General features: G+C 41.3%; 1 protein-coding gene across 20 annotated transcripts in view; it reads left to right on the plus strand.

The window, feature by feature from the left end:
- The window catches only part of NRCAM (neuronal cell adhesion molecule), a 214,452-nt gene that overhangs the window by 90,332 nt on the left and 105,832 nt on the right, over positions 1–18,288 (plus strand). For 19 of the 20 annotated variants that reach the window (XR_008308695.1, XM_053256564.1, XM_053256562.1 and 16 more), the window contains 4 exons: positions 2,063–2,247; positions 13,974–13,991; positions 15,341–15,446; positions 17,593–17,798. Coding sequence is in view for 19 of the 20 variants with exons in the window: in XM_053256564.1 (XP_053112539.1) it covers positions 2,142–2,247; positions 13,974–13,991; positions 15,341–15,446; positions 17,593–17,798 (436 nt within the window). In the remaining variant the exon portion in view is untranslated. The remainder of the gene's footprint in view (positions 1–2,062; positions 2,248–13,973; positions 13,992–15,340; positions 15,447–17,592; positions 17,799–18,288) is intronic. The other variant, XM_053256568.1, reaches the window with a different exon arrangement.

Genomic DNA, 18,288 nt, shown 5'->3' on the forward strand with positions numbered 1-18,288 from the left:
AGAAGTATTTAAGTTAAATATGTTCTTTCATGAACCACTGGGGTATTTTGTGTTCATAAAACATGGCATGTAATAGCTTAATATTGCAAGTTCAGCATTCATGTTTTCTTTGGCACAAGTATTAAAATCTCCAGCAACATGCCCTGGTGTGTATTTAAAATTGCAAGGAGTAGATTTTGATTCAGATTGTTGTGCTGGATACCTTGAAAAATACACAAATGGAAATGGGTCTGTTAGTATTACATTGGGTGGCTGAATGTTGCCAAGGCAACTCACTAGTTACACAGTCCAGGGATCTGCCTCACAACTTGCAGATTATTAATGTCCAAAATGTTGCAAGCCAATATTCTATCCATTGACCACCTCTCTGCATCAAGGGGATAAATACCAGTGACCTAATTTAGAGGGGTTTTGTAATGATTATTAAAACGATTTATGAAAAGTGAAAAAAGCTGAAAATTGAAACACTGTATAAATACAGTATTAGCATTAATATTAATGATCACAAGGTTGCCACAAAAGTTTCAAAGGCTTGGTTTCATGTGCAGGCTAGGTCGGGAGTTGACCAGGTCAGACTTTTGGCAGGGGACCCAGGGCCATCAGAAGGCCCACTGCCACCCCCTGCAATACTGCCCAATATCTGGCTCCATTGAATGGCAGCTCTTCCTTCTGCCATCTTCTGTCTGCAAATCTGCTTTCTCCCAGAGGCTTTTTGATCATCACAGGACCATCATCACAGGACCATCTTGACCATCACAGGAGCATCTGAAGGAGGCCTATTTGTAGATAGGGAGGGAATGAAAAAACAACTAATTAAATCAACTCGACTGAGAGAGTCACATCATTGCTGCCTTCCCTCCCTCAATTTGCAAATGGCCATGTCCTCCAGACACTCCTCTTCCAGTGTTCCCATCAGCCAAGTGTCTTTGCTTTCTCCTGCACTCTCCAATATGCAATAATTGCACACCTCATAATTCCTGTGTTATAACAGCTTTTACTGTGCTCTCATATTGCTTCGTTTTGAGGAGTGAGCAATGGTGGCCGGGGAAGGAATCATTGCATTTTCATGGGACAGGTGCTTGCCTTTTGAAATCGTTTCAACATATTCGGGTTTAGGTGGCTACCCACATAAGAGACAATTCAGGTTTCATTATGAAGTAGTAGCTTTTCTTCTTGCTGCATGACTGTCTAGTGGCTTCTTCACACCTTTAAAAATTACAAAACAGAATGCGCTTGGTTGAAGGAATTAATATGAAATCTGTGTGTAGCTTATAACATGTGACTATTGCACTTTGGTAATTTTGTGTGGGGAAGGCACATTTGAACAAATGTTATCTTGAAAGTACTATTAATAAGGATGTGTGTAGCAGGAAGAAAATCATCCATGCCCAACCTCAGCAGATTGATTATAAGGTCTAAAATAGTTTCCATGAGTGCCACTCTTTTAAGATGGACAAGCAGGGTTCCTATTCATATGAGAGCCTTCTGGGGCTCTGACTGGCACCAGGTATCCAAGATCTCAGGGAAGACCTTTGCTGCATGAGTTCTGTTAGCTGGACATGTTGAGTATTCAGCATGGGACCTCCTGAGTGCAAATGTGTTTTCTTCAACCAAACTATGGTTCTTACCATAGGTTAGATATTATTGGCTGTGACTTCATACCACTTGTACATGAAGTGAAAAATCCATGACTGACATCCAGACCAATATTGCATGTGCCAAAAAACAAAAAAGTACACACAACAGGTGAGACCCCCCAGGAGCATATTTCTGGGGGCACAGTGGGCTGCAGAGGGGAAGAGGGGATGGTGAAAATTGCCCCTTTGCCTTGTAAGCATGTGAAACGTCTTTGGCACACACACTATTAGTCTGGGTGTCAACCCATGTGTATATCTTTCACACACTGTCATCTACATGCCAATTCAGATGAATTCAATTTTATAACATATTAAACAGCCCCCAAAAAGAGCAATACTAGTCTCTAAAGATCATATTAGCATTGCCTGTCTTGATTATTACTAGCATTTAGTTCTTTATTGTTTGGCATTTATTTATTTTTTAGATTGCGTAACTGCTTTCAAAATTTCTGGATCATAAGAAGGAGAAGTTAAGCTTGTATTAATTCCAGTGGGAGTTTGTTAATGGATCTTGGAAAAAGAATGGAGAAGAGCAGCATCACTGCAAACAGAATTTCATTGGTTCTTTTTCTGTGCCAAATTATTACTGCATTGGATGTACCGCTTGATCGTAAGTATAATAGTTGACAGCATAAATAATGATATCAAGACTGAATCCACATATTGTCAAAAAATATCCTCATAATAATCTAAAACTAGACTATTTAAAGAAGGGAAATGTATTGCATTATGAAAAACATTTATTTTATTTTTTAAAAATTAGCTGCCCAGAGACGTAAGGTTGGGCGGTATAAAAATATATATTTTTTAAAATCACAAAATTTTTTAATAGGACACTTACATTACATCAATTCAATATTCCAATATAAATCACCATTTAGAGTTTATCAAGTATAAGTTAGATACATACCTATATAATTGATCTATGTCTGTCCGCAAGAAAAACTACATTTGTACATATTATATATATATATTTGTGTGGTGTTCTTCCATAGTAGTAGGAAGCTTCAAGATAGCCTTTTATAGTGTCAATTTTTGTGTAGAAGAGAGTATTAGATGTTTAGAGCCAAAACAGACATGAAGGTGGCAGGCCTCTTTGTGATCATGGCCAAATAAATGTGTGGGTCTGTTGCCACAATGTCTTGTTCTGCTGGTGCCTTTAACTTTAAGGATATGGGAGGCATGTAGATACCAACATTGCTAATCCCTAAGCAACATCAACACAGCTTTCCTCTATCTTAGAAGCTGCTTCCAGATGCCAGGAAACTCTTAGCAACAACCTATTCCCCCACAAACAAGCTGCAAACTCAGATAGTTTGTTGTTGTTGTTGTACTGTACTCAAATAGGGGGAAAACTCTGTTTTAGCTGTATTTAAATGGAGGTGGTGTGGTTCACCCAGGCAGATGGGCTGTGTTGCAAATTCTAATGGCTTTGAGTAGCCTCCAGACATCAAAGACCATTGATGAAGACCCTATTGTCCATCAGCAAATGCCAGGCTAAAGAAAAGAACCTAGAGCTCAACTTCGGCCCTCCTGCAAATGTTGGCTTGATTGATTGATTAAGTGCCGTCAAGTCGGTGTCGACTCTTAGCGACCACATAGATAGATTCTCTCCAGGATGTTGGCCTACACCTCCCATAATCCCTGGCTATTGGCCACTGTGGGCTGGGTATTCTGTAAATTATAGTCTGAAAACAGCTGGGGGGCCAAAGTTGAGCAGGCTTGACCTGGAGAAAGTATACTGTGTTACATTGTGAAAAAACATACTTAAAATCCTTATGTAGCATATTTCTTCAATCCAGTTCAATTTTCTAAGTAAATAATTTTGTGCTGTTGACATGAAGAGTTGATTCAATATTTATCTAAACACATCCTTATTCAGTCCCAGCACAGCATTACTCTAATGGCTGTTGCTGGTATCTACCTTGTGTTTCTTTTTATATTATGAAGCCTTTTATGACAGGGAATGATGTCCTCCTCCTCATTCCACATTTTGTTATGTAAACTGCTTTGAAAACCATTTTTTGTTAAAAATCTCTATAATTATTGTTATAATACATGTATGAGAGGCTGCATTTTTACCCATTGTGACTGTTCTTGTATAAGAATGAAAGATTGTTTGATTGCATTGGTAATGACCTTCCTGAGAGTCAGACTAAGAGTTGCCCAAATTTCACTCATCCAAAGGAAAAATAATGGAATAACCTGGATATGACCAGAGGCATCTCTTTGCTTCTAGTCATTCTTCATTACACCTGTTTTCTTGAGAGCTTCTGCCACTTTTGCAACTTAGAAGGATTATCCTTTTAATCAAACATCAGTCTGGAAATCTGTTACATATTCACTAAGTATTATCACATAAATTCATTTGTCTTCTCTAATGTAGCCATGGTTGGTATGTAATTTTAAAAGGTGTTAGGGGTTTGGGGTTGGAGCAATCTTCTGACTTTGGGAGATCTGAAGATTGTCACACTCTGGAACTGTAAATATACGTTCTCAGGGGTTTGGGCTTGGAGCAGTCTTCTGACTCCCTGCTGCACCTCGGCCTTTTTTTAAAGGACAAAAACCTGACAGGCAGCATGTACTAGTAGTCTCTGGTTTACAGATTCTGCAGACTCAGTTGAGTACTATAGGATTTACTTCTAATTCTCTTTCTTCAGTGTGCTTCTTAGTGCAATTACCGTAATTTTCGGCAGAAATGCTGCATCGGGGTAAACTCTGCACTAAAGAAAAAAGACTACTTTTTTAAAAAAAAGCAGCAGAAACACGACATCGCTGTAAATGCCACAGCTAAACGGAACATCATGAGCACTGAGTGACAATCAGTACAGGTTCTCCAGTCCTATGCATAGTGTCTTATAGTAAGCCTGGAGACTACTATGAATGTGGGTTCAGTAGGAGGAGAGGAGGAAATGTGCACATAAGCACTGCATCAGCATAAGTGCTGCAGGCATTGAAAATTAACTTTTAAACACGTATGCGCTTTTCAATGCTTCTGCCAAAAATTACGATACACTGTTTGAATTTTTGTTTGAATTTTTACCTGTGAGGGCTAAGGGATTTCACCCCAGATGACAGACTTAGTTTTAGGAAACCCCTCACCTTGGTGTCATTCTTACCTGTGAACCAAGAAGAGCTATTTCCCTGTTTCCCTGTCAGCCTGTTCTACCCCATAACCCCCAAAACCGAACTTTACAATAAGTTCAAATGTTTCTTTTACCATCCTTCCAGTGTTATGTATAGCAATTCATGCATCAATAATTAATGGTATTGCTTTTTCCAGATTATTTGGTGTTGGGGTGTGCATGGAACCGGCTGGCCTGTTCTGGTTTGAGTGCTGCACCTGAACCTGACTGGGCCAATTTGGTCCGGCTCCCAACGAAACCGCCCCCCCCCACCGGTTCGGTACGGGAGGGTTTGCGAATTATTTTATTTTTAAAAATATATATATCTGTAGCCCCTTCAGGAGGATTCCTAAAAGCTGTGGGGTGGGGGGGTCCTGCAAAAGTTCCGCTTCCCCCCCCCCAGCCTCTTAATTCACCACCGCAGCCCGTCCCAGGCTGATTTTCAGGCCCATTCGGGCCTGCAAAGATCAGAGCGGTGGCCTTTTTGGAGGCCACCACGTATGCTTAAATGGCCTCTGCGAGGCCTGGCAAGGCCTAGGGCCTCAAAGGGACCATTTGAGCATGCACGATGACCATTTTGAAAAAAAATTCTCAAAGGCCACCAAAAACAAAATGACCACTGCACATGCTCAAATGGTCCCTGAGAGGCCCTAGGCCTTGCCAGGCCTCACAGAGGCCATTTGAGCATGTGTGGCAGCCTCCAAAATGGCCGCCACACTGATCTTTGCAGGCTGAAACGGGCCCAAAAATTAGCCCAGGGTGGACTGTGGCGGTGAATTAAGAGGTCGGCGGGGGGAGGGGAACCTTTGCAGACCCCCCCATTGCCTTTCAGAAGGCCCCCGAAGGGGCTACAGGTAGAATTTTTTAAATTAATTTTTGGCAGCTGGGGAGGGGGGGTTCACTTTGGTCCGGCCGGACCGGGGCTGTGTGTGTGTCGTGTCAGTTCTAACCTAAACCTCCAAACCAGTTCACGCATCCCTTTTTGGTGGATGTCTTTTAGCTAATCTGATAAAAGGAATAAAGTTGTTTGTGGATTTTGCACTCCAGTTTGTTCCTTCACTGCAATAACTGTATGCCAGAATGATAGTAAATATCTGCCTAAATATGGAAGTAATTTTCCTTAGCCCCATGTTTCCAGAAGACATCATTGCTCAACATATATCTCTTTTAATTTTACTGTTATTTCTGAGATCTAGAGTGTCCTTTTTTGTTCCCCTTCTCACAGAAATAATACTGTGTACCCAGACAATAAAGGAATGAGTCATAATCGTGGATTAAAATAGTGCTACAACTTTATTAATTGCAATCAACGAAAGAGAGATAGAGGATTGGTGCGCCACTCCCAGCAGTGTGGTTCACATGACTTGCTGCTTACGCATGAACCAACCAGCATAGTACCTAGGGTGTAACACCTCTACTCCAGGCAGCATCAGGCCTAAGGCCACCTGCTGCCCATCTTATCCCACCTCATGTGCAGACACCTGCCGTAGGATTTGCTATCCCCAAGCTGGAAAGCCTTAAAGGATGTTGAATCAATTATCAGTTTGGAGTAAGCCATCAATCCCTAAGCCAGAAAGCCTGAGCCGGCAATGACTTCTCCTTACACAAAGTGCATGCCTGAAAGGTGTTAACCAGAACTCCATTACTCAAAAAAATGCACTGTACCTGCCATGAGAAGCGGTTAGCCTAGCTTGAACCCTTCAACACCCACCAGCCTGCAAAACCACCACCAATCCTCTCTGTAAATCTGCAAGGAACAAAACAAAACCACGAGGGTCAAATGTACACCATCCGCCCTAAACAGCTCAGGATGGTATGTCACAATTTCAGGGTGTGGGATGAAAGCCCCACCGTCATCTGACACCAACCGACCCATATACTTGTTAATTTTGGATTGGTCAATTCTGCATCAATTCTGCACTGAAACTGGATATCCTGCCAAACCTGGCACTGCAACAAATCTGACCAGACAACAAACACCCCAGGCACCCAACTACATATGGTCTCAACTTCCCTCCTAAAATGTTGGAAATGGGCAACTCTGATCTGTGAATTAAATTATTCCCACCCAAATTCAATAGCAGAACATAATTTCCCACCTAAATTCAATGGCAGAACATTAGGAGGCAGATTAGTCTCCAAAAATTACAGTCAGCAAGAGTTACTGGAGCACCATGCCCCTCCTATCGATCCAAAATATTGAGGCACTCTTGCTCAGACCAAGCTGGGTACCAAATCCTGTCTCATGCACCCGCTAGTCAACCCAAAAAATGATTGAATGGCCCACGATGATAACCCTGGCCTTTTGACAGGGCATCTGGGGACGTCAGGAAAAGAACAACAACATTAACTACTCATAAATGCATATTAACGCTTGTAAACATGAGAATGTCATTACCTGATGAGCATGACATCACCCTCAGGAAAAGCGAACTGTGCAGTCACAGATGCAGCCCCACTCCTGAAGGAATGGAGAGACAGAGCCCCATTCCAAACCCTGCTTGACCACAGCCCAGAACTGATATTTCATCAAGGGGGAACTATCACCATGCCTAAAAAGGCAGCCTTGCCAATCTCCAATGCCTTCACCGGGCATAAAGTAGCCCGTTCGGCTCTGTGAAGCAGAATCGTCTGGCCCCTGCCCTTCTGATACATTTTGGAATATTGCAACTTAATTATCAGCACCACCAACGACTACTATATTGCCCTGCTCAAGGGCCCCACCCAATCTCTAGGCAAGAGTTCAGAGGCGCAAAATGCATCTAAGACCATGACCACAGCTACAGCACAAAACAAAGCCAGCTCATAAGGAGACAGGCACAGGTCAGGAAAGAAACCCTTAATAGATTCCAGAATAACAGGCATGATGCGCTGCCTGGAACCCCACTGAGGAGGGTGCTCCTGCAACCAGCCTTCCACCATCCTCTGTATGTGGAAATCCTAGGTGGAATCCACCAGGTCTTGGGCCTTGGAATAGAAAACCAAGGCTGTCAAGAGCCCGGCTAGTGAATTGTAGGAAATGCCAGTTGAATGCAAGTGCACCAGGTATCGCATGATATGCTCCACCTGGGCAGGCCAAGCACACATCAGCGCAACCTGCTCCCTGAAGGACTGGAAGGCCCTTAATCTTCCTGCCATATGTCTCTCTGGTGCTTGGAGCTAGCGATGCCCACACAGCTCTTTGGGCTTCTACTCACCAAGACTCCATAACTATAGCGGCATCCTGTCTGGGTCCTTCTTTGCCCCTGGGGCCAGCATGCGAAAACGCTCCTCTTGTGAACAAGAGAGTGCATCTGCTATACTGTTCTGTAACCCAGGGACATGTCTAGCAACAAAAAGTATGTTGTGCCACAGGCATTGTAAAACAAATGACCAAACTAAAACCATGATCCTGGGGGACTTGGATGTTTGTGCATTGATGACCTGAACAGTGGCTTGGTTATCACACCAAAACCCAACTGTGGAATTTGTGAAGGCAGGGACCCAAATGTGAATAGCAACCACAATGGGGAAAACCTACAGAAATGTAAGGTCCTGAGTGAGAACTTACTCTACCTATTCTGCAGGCCACTCCCTAAAATAAACACCAAAACTAGAGCCTCCAGCTGCATCCTAGTGAACCTGTAGTTCAGCCTCCAAGAGACATTTAGAACGCCAGAATGACACTCCATTAAATGAGTTCAGAAAACTCTCCCAAACCCAAAGGTCCTCCCTCATCTGGGCTGAAACCCTAAGCCTATGGTGTCGGGCCCTAAGTCCAATAGTGGCATCGCAGAGGAACCATAAAAACGCCCTGCCAAGCGCAATCACTCTGCAAGCAAAGTTGAGATGCCCTTACAAGCCCTGAAGCTACCTAAGGGAAACTTTTGATGCAGATAAGCAGTCCTTTATTAGTGTCCTCAGCACCTGCATCTTGTCAGCCAGTAGTCTGGCACAGCCTGCTTCAATATCTCTCTCGATGCCAAGAAAAGTGAACTGCACTGTTGGACCCTTGGTTTTATCTTTTGCCAAAGGCACTCCTGGTTCCCTACACAGCCCCATAAAGGAATTGAGTAGGAAAGAACATTGCCCTGAGCAGCAGGCCCGACCATCAAAAAATCATCTAGAAAATGCACTGTGGTGCTCAGACCCATTCGTTTACGCAAGGCCCATTCAAGCCAAATGCTAAATGCCTCAAAAGCTGCCCAAGAAAAAGAACAACCCATAGGCAAAGCACAGTCAATCAATCAATCACCTTCATAACGGAAGTGTGCATGCACAGCAGCAATTTCCAGTCACTTCCACTCCAAGGAGGCACCAGGGCAGCAAGGAGGTACACTGCCACCCCACTGGACTGTCTTAAAAGGCAGTACCAGTGGGGGAAATGTGGCAGGAGGGGTAAGAGTAGCCTCCCCAATCCTTAAATAGATCTCCACACCTTCGAACTGGCAGGCGCTGGTTCCGTGCACACCACTACCCCACACAATGCGCACAGAGCAAAGCTCTGGCGGGATACCATCATTAACTGACAAACCCTTGGGAAAGGAAAGGTGGTGTATTAATCTAAACTCCCCGGTGCCTCTTTGGGAGCCACCCCCAGTGGTGAGCTTCACAGGTTAGGCAAGGGAGGTGTTGTAAAGGTCCAAAACGCTTCCCAGTCTAACTTGCTTATTGATTTTTCTGAGGAAAATGTCCCCCATGCCCTGCACAGACTTCAGATTCTTAGCAAAGGGAATGTATATGGGGAATGTACAAAAGCCTAAAGTAAAATCAGCCAACAAATAGTCTGCTTGCTCACGCTGCAGGTACCCTTTCAGCAATTGCTGGAAAACTGCAATATCGATGGGACTGGGTCGCTTTTCCAGGGACACCTGATGTGCCACTGGCTCCCCCCATTCTGTTTTGACTTGCGTCCCTACCCCCTCTGAAGTTCTGGATTCTGGCGCAATTGGTGCTGGGGTGCTTACCCCCACAAAATCCACACTCATGTTGACATTCCAGCTGGTTGAACCAGCTGGCCACCTGTCCCTGTAGTGGTAGACCTGGCTGAAGTTTTTGAAAGCATGTGGCCGCCGTCAGCACGTTCCTCTTGTATAGAACAGGATGGCATCATTATGAGCAGCCATGGCTCCTGATGTTGTTTGTCTCTAGGAAGAGAAGCTTCAAAGGATGACCTAAGGCGAAAGCTTTGGTCACAGCCCCCTCCCCCTTGAATTTAAACTATCAGTTACTCGCTGTGACTTTTTAAATGACTTTTTTGTGGATAAAATCTCTCACATTGGGGCCAAGCTGGATTCCAATTACTACAGCGTCTATTGTGGGGGTGTCCAGCAACTTTTCTTATGGGATTGGATTGGATCATTTTCAGTTTGTGACTCCTGAAGAAGTGGACTGTGTGCCCTACAACCTGTTCTCTTGATCCTTGTCCACCTTGGCTTAATCATATTATCAGAGAGGGTCTGGTAAATATTATAAATGCTTCTCTGAGGGAGGGCAGGATGCTTCTTTGTCTTAAGGAGGCTATTATTAGACCACTTCTGAAGAAACCTGCCTTGGATCCCTCGGAGTTAGCTAATTACAGACCTGTTTCTAACCTTCCATGGTTGGACAAGGTGATTGAGCAGGTGGTGGCCTCTCCAGACAGTTATGGATGATGCAGATTAGATAGACCCATTTCAAACTGGCTTTCATGTGTGCTATGGGGTCGAGACTATCTTGATCGGCCTGATGGATGATCTTCGACGGATGGAGTGTGACTCCGCTGATCCTTTTGGATCTCTCTGCAGCTTTCAATACCATCGACCATGGTATCCTTCTGGACCTGGTCCGTTCCTACCTCTCTTGTAGATTTCAGATGGTGTTGCTTGGAAACTGTTGCTCTGCAAAGAGAGAACTGAAGTGTGGAGTTCCACAAGGCTCCATACTGTCTCCGATGCTTTTTAACATCTACATGAAACCGCTGGGAGAGATCATCAGGAGGTTTTGTGCTGGGTGTTATCAATATGCTGATGACACTCAGATTTACTTCTCCATGCCTACCTAATCAGGAAGTGGCATATCTTCCCTAAATGCCTGCCTGGAGGCAGTAATGGCCTGGATGAAGGATAACAAACTCAGGTTGAATCCAAATAAGGCAGAGGTACTGATTGTGGGGGCAACACAGCTCGTTTGGTGGCAACACAGGCTTTCTCTGTGGCTGCCCCAGGGCTTTGGAATATGCTCCCTGCTGAAATAAGAGCATCTCTTTCTCTGTTTGTTTTCAGGAAGACCCTCAAGACTCTCCTGTTCTCACAAGCTTTTAATTAGAATTAATTTTAATTATTTGTTTTATATTGTTTTTATTGTGTTTTATGTATTTTAATCTGTGGTTTTTATCACATATCAGGTGGTATAAAAATATGATAGAACTGCCAATAATTGCCTGGGAAATCCCTGTACCCCCTATGAATGATATCAAAATATTTCACTAGAGCTGGCCCATGAGCAGGCTGGACTTGGAGGACAACTCCCATATAAACAGTGAATGTGGACAGCCAGTTAGGCCAATCCCGCTCATTGACCTTCTTTTTGCTCTTCTCCTGATCCTGCACTTCCTTGCCCTCCTTAGCAACCATCTCAGGCTCCCTGTAAAGAAGCTGAAACATATCAACATACTCCCCAGGCCAAATCTTCTCTTTTGTGGCTAAAAGCAAATGGTCTCCCAAAGGCAAGGAGACCCCCAAGGCAGGATAATTTTTAGGCGAGATGCTAGGCAACATAGCTGATCCAGCAAGGCTGGTACTAGGCCAGGCAGGTTGCACTGACCTGCTAGGTCCTACCTAGAGTGTGTGTAATTTCATTACACACACACCCTACTGGTAATGGGGCCAACCAGGGTACCCCGGAGTGAAACCTGTTTGACCGGGAAAGAAAGTAGCAGGGTAAAGCCCATACGGACCAGTAGGCCATGGCCACATTCCAGATGGCTGCTCACCTGATTCAGTGCCAGCAGGCTGAATTTCCAATACAGGTGTGGGCACAGGCACCTGAGGATTGGGCTCTTTAGTGAAATATACTGGTGCCGGGGCTTGTGGAACTTTGTCTCCTTCAAGCTGTGCTAGGCAATTGGATAAAGATCAAAGAAGGTTAGCACACTTAGTAGCTTTGGTTTTCCTGTGATGCTTAGCAGGAACCCCTGACGGACCCTCTGGATCAGGACCCACAGGCTGCTTCTTCTTAGCCTTTTCCAACACTTCCAGATGGACAATGAGAGCCATCACAGGGCCCAAATCCTCCTCATCTGAAGAAGAAGACAGGAGTGTCCTTCTTATGCTTAATGGGCTTACCCCCCTTCCCCCTAGTGGCATTCTTAGGTGGCATACTGACCAGACAACACTCCCCACAAGCTGAATCACACAAATTATTCCCCACAAAGCCCTGCTGCAATCTAGGCCTCTCAACCCCACACCCCAGGCAAACCCAGGGGCACCTGCCAGTTAGCCTGCGAGGGCTTGCCAAAACTGTCCCACAACCAAGGCCCATGGAGGCAACTATAAAGGAAAAAGTGGGGGAGAGGAGAAGCTTAGATCGCTGTGCAGGCTGCATTGATCCCAGTCCCATCTCAGTGATCCCTGGCTGATTCGCTAGTCAAAATAGCTTTCCCCTTTTGTAATATCCCAAGGATTCAGAAAATGAGGGAAGACCCAAGCCGCGACCCTAACACCCCCTCCCCCAGACTCCAAACCGCTTCTCTGGAGTGCCCTTTAGGTGGTAGAACATCCAATGTTGCCCTCTCCCACTCTGTAGCACTGAAAAACCAGCCAGAAAAACTCAGCCAGAAAAACGCTGGAGAAGCAACAAGGAGATTCTTCCTCGTTGCTGAATGAAAAAGGATTGAGTTTGGGACAGGCCGGGAGCAGCAATGGCAGCCTGAATCCCGCCCCCTGACGACCCTCCAGCCAATGGCTGACCCAGTGTGCCTCATGCCTTTTTGAAAGTAAAGAGCCCACCCCCAGACACACTGGGGACAATCGGACCATTTATACATAATCAATAATTTCAGCTGGAAATGGAATGTTACACTAATGATCAGCAGACTTGTGTAGTTACTTAGAAGTACTGTGAAGCAGAATGAATGTCTTAATTTTCATGTGACATTTTGTTATTTTTATCCTGAAAGAAATTCGGATTTTTATATGTGTGTGTGTGTGTGTGTGTGTGTGTGTGTGTGTGTATATATATATAAATATAAAAAATAATATTTGACTATCACCTTGCTGTTTGAGACATAGGACTAATTGCTGTCCATCCTGATTCAAAGAGTTAAGAGAGTATACTTCTTATCATAACCCTAGTGACATTTGTTGATTTAAGACTGAAATGAAATGCAGCACTCATAGAAACAAATGAAAATCTGAAATATTTATGTTTCAGGTATTTTATATGGCTGTATAAAAAGGAGATAATTACTAAGGTCACAGACCACTTTTTTAAAATGAGTAGCAGCTTGTGTATTCTGGAGCAGTCACTACTGTAGAGAAAATGTCAAAAGAAGCTCCACCTTCCTTTGCAGTATTTGTATTTGTGCATACATTTTTTATTTGGGTTGCAGCCTCAGTTTCTGTCTCTCTTGCATGTAACACATTTATTTAACAAGGCCATGAGTGATAACTGTTAAACTATAAGCATAAAATAAATGTGCAACTTATCCTGTAAAATAATCTATCAACATCAGAATTTAGTCCTGAAATACTTAACTGGTTTAGTAGCAAAATAGCAGAGGTAACAATCATATAGCCATGATGTCTACAGAATAGAGTTTGTCGCTATTGTAATTTTAAATGCATCCTTAAGTGCATAGATGCTTTTCCATTCTGCCCTATGGACAGAATGATTTTGCCTGAAGCATGAAGGCATTGCATTCAATTAATTCCATTTTCCCACTCCCTCCAAACTACAGCATAAATACTATATATTCTTTATAGGTAAGAGTAATGAGTATTTGCACTTGAAAAGTGCAACATTTGACAAGACCCTCACTCATTGGAGTGTGAGAAGCAACACTGACTTCTTATACACTAACAAAATAACTCCATTGTATCAGATATCCATGTCAATTGTTAGAAAACCTCTTGATTTGTATATTTTCCAGCACCTTCTTTTTCTAAGAGTTTACATTTTCTTCTTACTAACAAGTAATTTTCTTTAATTCATGATTCCATTTCACCTGCTGACTCTGATGCGTGAAAAAAAGCAAAACTTCTTGAAGAATGTAAGTTTTCTGGCCACAGTCCTCAACAATAAAAATTGCACTCTGTGTGTGTCTTAATACTTTTTTAAAATTAAGTGTGGAGTCCAAGTGGTGTGGTTTTTATTCGTAGTACTGTTTGTTGTTACTAATTCTGTGTACAGATGATAGGATTGTAGCTGGGAGCAGTTCTGAAACTATTTTTAAATATTAATTAAAACTTTTTTTAATATGTAAAAGGACACGTATGTAGGCTCACCTATGTTATAATATTAGGTTCCCTATGATTCAATAGGGCTTCAACAAAGTTTATTTTAGGAATGAACTTGATTGTGCCAGCATCTGTTTGCAGTCTGGTCTGCTTAAGACCACTTAACTGGGCCTTGGAGAAGGGATTACTGTTAAGAAAGTAGAGCCAAGAGGCATTTTTCAGTCTATAATAATAATTAAACTGGTCCAGGTCCTATGGCTTTGTGAACCGCCTAGAATCTTTGGAGGTAGGCGGTATATAAATGAAATAAATAAATAAATCTTATATATGTACCAGTACTATGCTACTATATGGTATTGATATTATGTTAGCAGTAAAGAACAAGTTTCTCTAATTTCTTCAAAGAAATAATCATCCGTACACAGTCCATGTGCCTTTTGCTCTCTCTTTTTCTTTTGATGTTATGATTTCTAGGCATGCAGAGCTTGATATTTGTTTTTTCAAACCATTTACCTTTGTCCAGTATCAAACACCTATTACAACAGCAAGCCATAATTCGTTTCCCAAGTACTGGCTCAGTATAATCTTCAAACCAATTCTAGGGCCATTGTGACTAATCCAGACTTTTATGCACCTATGTGAGGCATATTTTTACCTTCCTTCTTTTGTCCATACAAATGAAATTAACTAGGGAAATAAATATTATTACAGGATTTTCCCCCAAAGTATTTTTTAAAAACGATGATGCGCTGAATTGTATTATTAGGGGTAAGGCAAAGGGTTTTGTTTTGTTCTGTTTGTCCAATATAAGCAGCTGTCCATAATGAGAAATAATGGTTGCTGCTGATGTATGAGCTAGTATGAAGAGACATACAAATACCTTGGCTCTGCTGAAATGAATACAACTGCCCTGAAAGGTGATTTGGTTTTATAAACTCGAACACTACAGTGGCATGTGTGAAGTACTGCAGTACTCATCTCAAGGGAACTTACTCCATTCAAGTTTGTTCAGGATTATAGCCATATTAGATGTTTGCAGTTAACATAACTGTTTTCGTGATTGGCTTTATCTATTTTGTTACCCTTTTAAAAAGTGATGTGTTATGCTTTTGAAGACTGTTAAATATTTTCCCTTTCTTTTTAAATTATATTGCACAAAAAGTGCCACAGCCTCCAACAATAACACAACAATCTCCAAAAGATTATATTGTTGATCCAAGAGAGAATATTGTCATACAGTGTGAAGCAAAAGGAAAGCCACCTCCTAGGTAAGTACTGGCTTTATTGTCTCAAGTTTTAGAGGTTTTTTAAAAATGCTCCCAATCTATTGAAAAATTAGCTTGCTAAAGTAAGTTGAGTGGAAAATTATGAGTTCACTAATGACTGTCATTTCTAGTGCTTTACAGAAAAGAAGTCAGGGTTGTGATTTCTAGATCTAGTGATTCTACATGGAAGCTTCTCTGTTCTTTGAATACATATATTCAGGGTTCAAGAAATGTTGACTATGTTCACTAGCCAGACAAAATATTTTATTCATCAGATGGTTCCTCAATCTATTTTTTTATTTTGTCAGGCATCATTTTCCACTTGTCATGGACAAGTAGACTACTGGATTTCTGGAGCCCTGCTTATAATAGACTTTTGTTACTGAAATAATATGTTTAGAGTTTTAAAAAGCCTGACATGTTATTGAGCCATTGAGGTCCTTTACTTATCTCCTATATCCTGCCATAAACTTTCAGTCAGATTGGGAATATTGTGGGACAAGGCAATGCATACAATTTTCTCTTTATTATCTCCAATTTAGATATCTTATGCCCCATTCAATCCAGGAGACACTGGGAGATATGATGTGATAGCAACCTCCCGCAAGTTCATGCTGCTTACAAAAGATATATGTGTAACTGTTAGATTAGTATTCAGAAATTAATAAGATGTCATAAGATGTGTTCAAGGAACTTGTGTTTCTTAATGTCATGATAGGAACTCTTAGCATCTTAAATTATAATGTTTTATTGTACCATAATGGCAAAGTTTAACTAGGAACCGGTGGAGTGCAGTGGATGGGAGGCTGAAGGGTGACCTAAAAAATTCTCAGTTGAAAACTTGTTTCTGCCAAGGCATGTGTAGATTTTAAAACTAATCTAATGAAATAGTAATAATAAACATTTACATAGCATGTGTGTTTTTACCACATGCAATACATAGCATGTATTTACATAGCATGTGTGTTTTTGCCACATGCAATATGAGGGTAAATAATGGGGATTCAGCCCTAACTGCAATATGGAAATGACTTATCTCACATTAATCTTACAGATTAATGTATGAGACAGATGTGAAACACTCTGGACACTTAAGAAGTGATATGTAAATGTTTATTATTACTATGTCAATAGATTAGTTTTAAAATCTACACACAGTGATTGGAATTTGTAAGATAATACCATATGTGTTGTCCTGCTCACAACAGGGTTTTTAGTTTCCTTTTCCAATGGCAGCTCCCCAAAAGTCTTCTCCAAGGTTTATGGGGGCCTCTAGAATAGCACTCCATGAATGTCTTCTACAAGCAAATACAACTTTTTCTCTTGTGTACATGATGGTAGCATTTTCTATTGATACATGGAATATATGTGTGGTTGGATCCTGGGTATAGTAGATAACTTACAAAATGTTTAGTATATCAAAAAATGCAGCATTCTGACTATAGAATAACAGAGAACAAAGCTAACTTCCTCCCAAAGAACAATTTGTCAGATGTAGTAAATAATCAGATGCAAAATATGGACTTTCCTCACTTCAGTAGCTTTGAAAAATGGGCATAGCAATTAAGAGAATGTAGTTTCCTGTACAAATGGTGTATGGCACATTTCAGCCCAGAGCAAATTTCTACCGACAGGTTAACAAAGGAGTTCATATTGAAATTTGTGCTGCAGTGTTAACAATATGAATGCTAGCAGACCTGCTGTTTATCTGTAGATAAAAAAATAAAGAGCTTTCTGAAGAAAGGCAGCTAGCTTACAATATCTTTATGCAAGCTAGTAATCAAACCACCAGTTTATAAATGGACATCTTCAGGGTTAATTTGATTTTTCCTTAAACTATTCTTACCAATATGCCATGACTGTGATTCAAAGCCCAAAATATTTGCACAGGATTCCAATTGCTAGCTATGGAGTTCTGTGCATACATGGACAATTTCCCTTGTTATGCAAATGGTGGGAATTCCTGCTTGATCTTAAGAAGGCTAAATCCAGGTAACTTTGTTAAAAAACTAGAATACTTAATCATATTTCCTAGTTATTAATAATGGTGTTACTGAGTTTGTTATTGTACCCCTAAAAATATATTTTCAGAAAACAAATGGTGTTTTCCAAATAAGCAACTTATGTGACATTTTTGTTCAATTAATAGTTTCTCATGGACACGTAATGGAACTCATTTTGACATAGATAAAGATCCACGAGTGAGAATGAAGAAACACTCAGGAACTCTTATAATAAATATTACAAATGACGAAAATGGAGGAAAAGCAGAAGAATATGAAGGAGTATATCAGTGCACAGCAAGGAATGAGCTAGGAGCAGCAATTTCCAATAATATTGTTATACGGTCATCCAGTAAGCTGAATATTCAATATTAATAAAACTTGAAACTTTTTTTTCATTTTTTGTTGCAATTGTTGCCAGTTTTTTATTTATTTAATTTTCTTTCCTTTTCCTTAAAAAAAAAAAGACATCTTTTTAATCATCAAAACAATCTTGTTAGAAGGTAATGGTATAGTTTTTAATATTCTAGATTATACTGCATGAAAAAACCTATTTTTTCCAGAGTGTCTTAGAAGCACGCAGTTCCCTCTCCTTCCATTATGTTTAAAACTGGGTATTGTATAAAGGCATCACAATTAGAAGGAAATGTTTTAAAATTTCATATTTTCTATACTGAAAAATTATATATTACAAAATCTACATTTGTTTAAATTGGGCCAAAGAAATGGGGGGTGGGGAGATGTTTGTGAGACTGTCTTGTTGTAATTGTATCCCTGTTGCCCTTAAATGTTTCCTTTAAACATACAGGGTTGCATCTCAGTTGTACTCTCTTTGGTGCTTA

This window comes from Hemicordylus capensis, chromosome 5 (genome assembly GCF_027244095.1).
Source record: "Hemicordylus capensis ecotype Gifberg chromosome 5, rHemCap1.1.pri, whole genome shotgun sequence".
Taxonomy (NCBI): domain Eukaryota; kingdom Metazoa; phylum Chordata; class Lepidosauria; order Squamata; family Cordylidae; genus Hemicordylus; species Hemicordylus capensis.